At 52.8% G+C, this 9,130-nt stretch overlaps 1 protein-coding gene across 3 annotated transcripts; it reads left to right on the forward strand.

Moving 5' to 3' along the window:
* The first annotated feature begins 650 nt into the window (after positions 1 to 650).
* Positions 651 to 3,194, forward strand: MYL7 (myosin light chain 7). 3 transcript variants are annotated; one of them, XM_017515340.2, is made up of 7 exons: positions 651 to 762; positions 991 to 1,104; positions 1,290 to 1,365; positions 1,636 to 1,740; positions 2,187 to 2,265; positions 2,478 to 2,526; positions 3,038 to 3,194. In XM_017515340.2, exons 1-7 carry the CDS (start codon positions 760 to 762, stop codon positions 3,137 to 3,139), a joined length of 528 nt encoding a protein of 175 aa, XP_017370829.1. In that variant the 5' UTR covers positions 651 to 759; the 3' UTR covers positions 3,140 to 3,194. The 3 variants fall into 3 exon arrangements, with proteins under 3 accessions (XP_017370829.1, XP_017370828.1, XP_037589741.1); XM_037733813.1 differs by having other exon boundaries at positions 703 to 762; positions 1,087 to 1,104; XM_017515339.2 differs by having other exon boundaries at positions 1,290 to 1,740.
* The last annotated feature ends 5,936 nt before the right edge of the window (positions 3,195 to 9,130 follow it).

Here is a 9,130-nt window from a genome sequence, read left to right on the forward strand (position 1 = left end):
ACGAACACAGCAGCCACCAGGCAAATGGGAAACGTGCCCCAGAAGCTCCCCACTGAGGATGTTAGGAAGGAGTATGGTTGAGATGGGGCTTGAGGAAGGCAAGGCTCCAAACAGCAGAGCAGACTCGGGGCAGGGCAGACTGCACGGGAGGGCAGCTGATGGAGCTCCTTCACCCTACAGAACTGCCCCAAAGCCAAGCAATGTTCTGCCTGGGGTCACAGCTAGCTCAGGGATGCCTTCTGTCCCTTGGTCAGAGGGGAAAAGGACAGAGCTTAGGGTCACCAAAACCTCTGGGAAATCCTTGGGGGGTCTCAGGCCACAGACCATCTTCAGAACTACCCACTGCCCTCCCAAGCCTGGCGGGCACCCTGGACTGGCCCTCCCCAGCTGTCCTCTTGCACTGGCTAGTGTTCTGACTGGACCAGCAAGGAAGGGTGGTCAGATATGGGGGCAACTGGATCCCTTCATCAGTACCTAGGGTGGTGAGAGCTTCGAGCCTGCTCTGCTCTGGGCAGGCATTGTACTTAGCCCTGCCAGGATGGATAGACACCAGGATGTTACACACTGAGGACATGAAGGTCATCAGGAATGTGGCTGGAATCTATTAGGGCCTTCGTCCACCCCCAGCCCACGCAGGGGCTGCCAAGTTTGGGCCTGTCCTCTGTTCCTCTCCTTATTTGGAACTTCAGGTGATAAGGCCGAGACATAAAGGAGACTGGGCCCTGCCTCCACGACAGCAGCCACACCTCTGCAGAGAGAATGGTGAGTGCCTGCCGGGGAAGAAAGGCTGGTGGTCTCCCAAGTGCTGGAATTTGGGCTGGGGTAGCAGAGTTTTCTGTGCTTGCATTGGGTTCAGGGTGGTCCCCGGGGAGAGGAAAAGGATCCTGACCCTGACTCTTCTGGGAATGCTCTGGGATTGTGCATGATGGGTAGGGTGGGGAGACTTTGAGGAGTTGGGGAGAGGACCCCTCCCCAAGCATGGTGTTGCAGGCCAGCAGGAAGGCGGGGACCCGGGGCAAGGTGGCAGCCACCAAGCAGGCCCAACGTGGTTCTTCCAACGTCTTTTCCATGTTTGAACAAGCCCAGATCCAGGAGTTCAAGGAGGTGAGTGCCCACTCCCAGCAGCCTCATTCCCTGTCCCGGACCCCTGACCCCACCCCACATACACACCCCACATACACACCCCACTTCTACCCTGACCTTGCCCCTCACATCGCCCAGGCCTCTTCCCCGCCTCCCACCTTCCCTACAGCTGGGGGCTGCTCCCTCCTGAAGGCCCCCATCCATAGGCTTTCAGCTGCATCGACCAGAATCGTGATGGCATCATCTGCAAGGCAGACCTAAGGGAGACCTACTCCCAGTTAGGTGCGTGCACCCACCTCCTACCCAGCCCCACCCTGCACACCGGGGTCCCTGCTTGGAGCTGCAGGGTGGGTGGGAGTGGCTGGGGGGACAGCACCCTGGTCCTCTGCTTCTCCTCCTCCCCGTCTCCTCACACTGCCCTTCCCCTCTTGTCACACCTTCCTTTAATTTCATCTCCCCAGCCCCTATGGCCAGGATGGAGGGAGGGCAGCCTGGGCCCTTCTGGGGAACACCCAGGGTCCCTGTGTGCACCTTATTCCCCACCCCCACCAGGGAAAGTGAGTGTCCCAGAGGAGGAGCTGGATGCCATGCTGCAGGAGGGCAAGGGCCCCATCAACTTCACTGTCTTCCTCACGCTTTTTGGGGAGAAGCTCAATGGTGAGCCTGGGACAGAGCTGGGCACCCTTGGCCATGCAGCAAGCCTGCACCCTGCCTGAACCCCATCTGAACCCTAACTGAACCCCACTGGACCCACCTGGACGCTTCCTGGCCATGGCCCATTCAAAGCATGTGGGCCCCGCCCCTGCCCATCCTCTGCCCCAGAATCCCATGTGCACTGGTCACCCCAGTGCTGACTTGGGGCCAGGAAATGTGCCTTCAGCCTCCACTCCCAAATTCCAATCTCCCAGCCAGGCTGCCCACCTTGGGAGAATGACTATTCCCAGCCCCACGGATCCCCGAGAAACAATTTATATTAAGGAATGGACCTACCCCTCCTGGGATGCGGGGCTGGGGGGGTGGCTCCTCGTACAGCCCGGTTCCTGCTGGGTGGGACCTGGGATGGAGGAGACATGGATGCTCACCTTCCTGCCTCGGCCTCCCAGGGACAGACCCCGAGGAAGCCATCCTGAGTGCCTTCCGCATGTTCGACCCCAGCGGCAAAGGGGTAGTGAACAAGGATGAGTAAGTGTGGGCCCAGCACGATGAGAGCACAGTGGTGGAAGCAGAGAGGGGAATGAGGCCCCTTGTGAGGTGGGCTGCCGGTACTTCGGGGCCTTCACTGCTCTTTGGGGCGCAGCCAGCCCTTCCCTGCACCATGGGAGCCTCCGTACCCACCTTCCCTGTGCAGTCATTCCCCTGCAGTCTCCTCCTCAGACCCTCCTCACTCCCCCCAGGTTCAAGCAGCTTCTCCTGACCCAGGCAGACAAGTTCTCTCCGGCTGAGGTGAGGCTGCCCACTGCCTTCAATATCCATCCCCAGCACCTTCTCTGGGCCCTCACCCATGACCAGTACCAGTAAGGCAGTTGCTGAAAGGGTGACCTGGGGGGCCTTTCTGGAGGAGGTGCCATCTCTGTTGAGACCTAGAAGGTAAAGATGTGGAGTCAGAAAAGAGAGCAGGGTGTGCTGCTCTCCCTGCAGACAGGGAGACTGTGCACAGCCCCGGGAGTGGGGGTGGGAAGCACATTAGGAGAGGTTTCACACACTTGGGGTGGGCCTGTGCCTGTGGCTGGAGGGACGCTGTTTGTCCCTTGGCCCCAGTTTGCACTGACTCCTCACTCTGCCCAGAGTCAGCCAACAGAGAAGCAGTCACCCAGAGTCTGGAGTCTGGGGTTGAAAAGCTAAGGCAGAAAGCACAGGTGCAGAGGGCAGGCAGAAGGGCCACAAGACTCAGGGCAGGTCTCTGCTGGGCTGGGCCAGGAGCCAGGGGGAGGCCTCTCACCAGCGCCTCCCCCAGGTGGAGCAGATGTTTGCCCTGACGCCCATGGACCTGGAAGGGAACATCGACTATAAGTCCCTGTGCTACATCATCACCCACGGAGATGAGAAAGAGGAATGAGGGGCAGGACCAGGCCCATGGGATCACCTCAATAAACTCTGTTGCCAAATTGGAATTGCTGTGATGTCTTGACTGTGACAGATGGGCTGGGGGCCAGCCAAGGGGATCCCAGGGTCCCAGTTCAGGCATCGTCCTGATCATGGCCACCATATACCTCCCAGGAGCCGGCCCCTCACCAGCTCACCTTGGTTCACTCCGATGCTGCCAAGTGCAATGTGAACTATGATCATGCCCAATTTACAGATGAGGACACCGAGGCCCTCAGAGTGTGAGCATCTCGCCAAGGCCAGACTTTTAGAAGAGGAGATGGTGGGATTTACACCACCTCCACCAAGCCCAGGAATGAGCCACAGGTGGGTACTGCCCAGCTACTTGGGGCTGTGCAGAGAAGAGGCTACTTGCTGGGTGCTCAGCAAACGTTCCCCAACAGCCCAGTGGGTGGGCAGTGGCCCTGGGACAACCCCCAACCACACAGCCTCCCCTGGCCCACTGCCTGCACCCTATCTTGGCACACTGGCTCAGGTGCCTCCCTGCATGGGCCCTTTGTGAAAGGCACAGAGGTACCCATTTGAAACACAACAACTTCTCATTGCAAATATAGGCAAGGCATTAAGACACGAGGAACATGGACATTGAAGGCTGGGCCAGGGTACATGCAAAGTTTTAGAGGAAATGCCCAGAAACTGGCATCATGGACATGCGTGCCCACTCCCAGCAGCCCCAGATCCCATCCCAGCCCCCCAACCCCACCCCACATACACACCCCACTTCTGAGCCCCTCATGTGCCATGAAGGGTAAAAGGGTCAGACAGCTGGAGGGTGGGGAGATCACTTCTCAGGAGAGAAGAGTGTTCCCATCACCCTTCATCTGAGAACCCAGGAGCTAAAGGAGAGGGTGATCCTTATCATGAGTTCCAGAGGAGCAGCAGGGCATGTCCAAAGCACCAGAGAGAAAGACAGAGAAAGAGACAGAGAGACAGGCAGCGACAGCTCAAACCTCGGCCAGACCCAAAGCATACAAATTCCTCGTGTAGTTGTCTGATAAGAGCTCAGCCTGCCTCCTCCCCTCCCTTCAAGCCCTGCTGCTATCCCTGCAACTGGGGGTCAGTGGGGAGGAGCTGAGCGAGAAAGGAGGGGCACCCCTTCCTGAAGGTCCCAAGAGGAAAGGCATTTTCTTTTTTTTTTTTTTTAAGACAGGGTTTCACCATGTTGGTCAGGCTGGTCTTGAACTCCTGACCTCAGGTGATCCACCCACCTTGGCCTCCAAAGTGCTTGGATTACAGGCATGAGCCACCACGCCCGGCTGAGGAAAGGCATTTTCACCCAGAAAGGTGGTCAGTTTTGATTTTATCTGGGGTCTGGTAATTTAATTACTAAGTTGAAACTTGAGACTTAAAGGAATTAAAGTCTTTTCTGTTGCTTAGAAGAGATTACAAAAGTCACGAGCTGCCTGAGTTTCCACCCCAAGAGCAGGCCACCAGCCCACTCCACTGAGCATGCTGGGACAGTGGGTGAACAAAATCAAGTACCAGTAGGATTCTACCACGTGAGTCTACTTGTTCAACAAGCTGATTTCATAAAGTAAGGGATCATGTTATAATCCAAGCTCTACCAGATAAATTGTGAAAGACTGAAATGAACCAAAAAGATCATAGGTGTCCAGTTATCTGATTTGACGATTTGATGGGGTATCTGCTCCTTTCATAGCCTTTGAGCTGTTTCACAACTCTGCCAATTATTATTATTATTATTATTATTTTGAGACAGAGTGTCTCTCTGTTTCCCAGGCTTGAGTGCAGTCTCATGATCTCAGCTCACTGCAACCTCCACCTCCCAGGTTCAAGTGATTCTCATGTCTCACGCTCCTGAGTAGTTAGGATTACAAGTGTGCACCCATGCCTGGCTGATTTTTGTATTTTTAATGGAGACAAGGTTTCGCGGTGTTAGCCAGGCTGGTCTCGAACTCCTGACCTCAGTTGATCCACCCACCTCAGCCTCCCAAAGTGCTGGGATTATAGGCGTGAGCCACCAAGCCCCGCCACAACTCTGTAAATTATAACCAATAGCGAGGCGATGGTTCTTCTCCGTAGACACGCAGTTAAATGTTGTCCAGTGGAAGCACAGTTGATTTTTCCCTTCTCTGTGGAAGAAGCCAATTTTTCATCTATTAAGCAAATTCATCTCAGCATTCCTGACTGTCTACACATGCACTGGCTCTTTGAATTCTTCTCTGAACCAGGCCCAGGGATGAGCCACAAGATGGGCACTGCCCAGCTCGTTGGACTGTCACATCTTATTGATTCCTACATGAATTCACAACTAAATAAAATATTTGGCAGTTGTCCACTTTGTGTGCAAGTCAAGATTTTGCTTTAAAAATATTATCATTTCACACTCTGCTGTAGTTGTCTGATAAGGTTAGCCCTTTCCACACCAACTGTCTGTATTAGTGTTATTTGGAATAAACTGGGTAGAATGTGGTGTGTGTGTGTTTGGGGGTGTGTGTGTGTGTGTGTGTGTGTGACAAAAGAGAGACAGAAGGATAGAGACAAACAGATGGGCACAGACCCAGGACATGAGTTCTGCCTATGCTGACCAACACGGTAGCTGCTGGCCACTTGAAATGTGCTAAGTGTGAGTTGGGATATGCTACAAGCGTAAAATGCACATAATATTTTGAAGATTTTATACAAAAAAGAATGCAAATACCTCATTAATAACTTTCTATAGATTATATGTTGAAATGATAATGTTTTGGGTATTGGGTTACTACTAAAATTAATTTCACCTATTTCCTTTCACTTTTTAAATGTGGCTACTAGAATATTTAGAATTCCGTAAGTGGCTTGCATTTCTGGCTTTCGCTCCTGTTGGAAAGCACTAAGTTAGATTGCGTAGCATGTCTATTTAAGACTGCAGTTTCCAGGCCAGACACAGTGGCTCACGCCTGTAATCCCAGCACTTTGGGAGGCTGAGGCAGGCAGATCACCTAAAGTCAGGAGTTTGAGACCAGCCTGCCTAACATGGTGAAACCCTGTCTCTACTAAAAATACAAAAATAAGCCAGGTGTGGTGGCACACACCTGTAGTCCCAGCTACTCCGGAGGCTGAGGCAGGAGAATCTTTTGAACCCAGAAGGTGGAGGTTGGAGTGAGCCAAGATCAAGCCACAGCAATCGAGCCTGGGAGACAGAGCAAGACTCCGTCTCAAAAATAAATAAATAAATAAATAAACAAACAAATAAATAAATAAATAAAAGACTGCAGTTTCTGGGAGACTCCAAGGCAGGCACCAGCCTTCTCTGCAGCGGGTGCTTGCAGCAGGGAGCCAGAGTTTTGACATACTCAAAAGGAGCCAATTTCATTTGGGTGGGGTTGTCTCTGAGTGTTCTGGCAGTACGGACAGAAAGGAGAGAAGGTTGTTTCCAGGAAGGAGAGATCATACAAATTATTTGTGAAAACAGACTTTTTCCTCAGTTGAAGCTGAGGCATCCATTATGTGTAGTGTCTAACAGTCTACACCTGCGGATGTTGGACAGAAGGTGGTGCGAGGTATGGCTGGGGAGAGCTCTGGGAAGGGGGAGACCAGCTCCATGTTGTCCACCCACTGAAAGGAAAGTTCTCTCTGGGGGAGGTGGATGCCCCTGCCAGGCCTGCAGGTCCCTGCTCACTGTGAGCCCTATGTGGTCCTGGCCTGGATCCCACCAGCCATTGCCCGGCAGCAGCTCCTAGTTGGATAACAGACATAAATACAACAGGTAACCAAGCATGATGGCTCACAACTGAAATCTCAGCTACTTGGGAGGCCAAGGCGGGAGGACTGCTTGAGCCTGGGAGGTTGAGGCAGCAGTGAGCCAGGATTGTGCCACTGCACTCCAGCCTGGGTGACGGAGCAAGACTTTATTTAAAAAAAAAAAAAAAAAAGACCGGGCACAGTGGCTCACACCTGTGATCCCAGCACTTTGGGAGGCCAAGGAGGGCAGATCAAGAGGTCAGGAGTTTGAGACCAGCCTGGCCAACATGGCGAAACCCCATCTCTACTAAAAATATAAAAATTAGCTGGGCATGGTGGCGCGTGCCTGTAGTCCCAGCTACTCAGGAGGCTGAGACTGAAGAATTGTTTGAACCTGGGAGGCAGAGGCTGCAGTGAGCTGAGCTCTCACCACTGCACTCCAACCTGGGTGACAGTAAGACTCCGTCTCAAAAAAGAGAGAGAGAGAGAAAGAGAGAAATGCAGCAGGACCAGGAGCGGTGGCTCATATCTGTAATCCCAACACTCGGGGAGGAAGAGGAGGGAGGATTGCTTAAGACCAGGAACTCAAGACCAGCCTGGGCAACATGGTGAAAACTCACCTCTTCAAAAAAATTAAAAAATTAGCCTGGTGTGGTGGTACACACCTATAGTCCCAGCTATTAAGGGGCCTTGAGCCAGGTCCAGGCTTCAGTGAGCCATGATTGTGCCACTGCACTCCAGCCTGGGTAACAGAGTGAGACCTTGTCAGAAAGGAAAGAAGGAAGGAAGGAAAAAAGGAAGGAAAGAAGGATGGAAGGGAGGGAGGGAGAGAGGAAGGATGGATACAGGACCCAAGGGGCCTAAATGCCCCCACTGTGCCCAAGTTCTGTGTGACTCAGGCCCGTCCTCCTCCACACCCCACTTGTTCCTGCGGGCCCCCAAGGGGAGCCTCACCAGAAGGCTGCTCATAAACCCACCGCCCCTCATCCTTCCTGTCTTTCTGGAAGACTCACAAACCTTGCTGCTCTAAGAACACCTACATCTGAGCCAAGGCACTCGTTCCCGGTGTCCCAGAGCTCCTGGTCCTAGGTGTCCCTGTCCCACATCCCCCCATGTAGCCCTGCTCTGGCTCAAGCCCCCTGAGTGTGCAAGAGGAGGTCCCCAAGCCTCTTGCCCTCCCTGGAACTGTCCAGAGCCTTCCCATCTCTCTGGAGGGAATTCCATCAGTTTCTGCCCCTCTTTCTCTTCTGACAAGCACTCATGTTCAGTCTGATAGCAGAAGCATCATCTGGTACCCTCCTGAACGGAACCCAGAGTGCCTCCTTTGTGGACTGGTCCCTGGATTTTCCCTACTCTCTCCACATTCGGCCATGCTGATGGCAGAGAAGTAAGAACTTCCAGCCCATTTCTCTAGGGAGGGGAACTTGTCATCTGGCTCTGCAGAGAAGGCTCTACCTTACACTCATAGTACATGATCATTACTATGTGCCAGGATATCACACTGAAAAGGACAAAAAAGGCCAGGCAGTGGCTCACGCCTATAATCCCAGCACTTTGGGAGGCCAAGGTGGGTGGATCACCTGAGATCAGGAGTTCAAGACCAACCTGACCAACAGGGTGAAACCTCGTCTCTACTAAAAACACAAAAATTAGCTGGGCGTGGTGACATGTGCCTGTAATCTCAGCTACTTGGGAGGCTGAGGCAGGAGAATGGCTTGCACCTGGGAGGCAGAGGTTGCAGTGAGCTGAGATCGTGCCACTGCACACCAGCCTGGCGACAGAGTGAGACTCCGTCTCAAAAATAAAATAAAAGTAAAGGAGGAAAAAAAAGAAATATAAAAATACTTGAAGGGGCTTGAATTATAACATCAATAGGATTGGCAGTATCTGCTTTCCAGGCTGAAGTGATTTGTTCATTATTCTAGACTGCTTTAGTCCTTTGCAATTTCTGGCAATTAAACTTTTCTTTTTAACATTAAAAAAATGTATAAAAATAAAAGGCAAAGACAAAAAAAGCATCATCCCATTAATCTAAGCTTCCTTCCCCTCCTCGATCCCTGCCCCAACACCCCTGAAGACCTGGATGCAAACAAAGGCCCCAGGGAGCCTCTTCCCTGCAGTGCGGGCCTCACCTGGGACTGAGTCAGAATCTGCATTTTATTCCCCAGGATAGCCTCTAACCAGGGCAGGGGCCAGCTGTGCTGCCCAAGTGCCCTTACCCCAGCTTTGAGGCACCAGAAGGCCAAATGCAAATTAAAAA

This window comes from Cebus imitator, unplaced genomic scaffold (genome assembly GCF_001604975.1).
Source record: "Cebus imitator isolate Cc_AM_T3 unplaced genomic scaffold, Cebus_imitator-1.0 Scaffold548, whole genome shotgun sequence".
NCBI classification, from domain to species: domain Eukaryota; kingdom Metazoa; phylum Chordata; class Mammalia; order Primates; family Cebidae; genus Cebus; species Cebus imitator.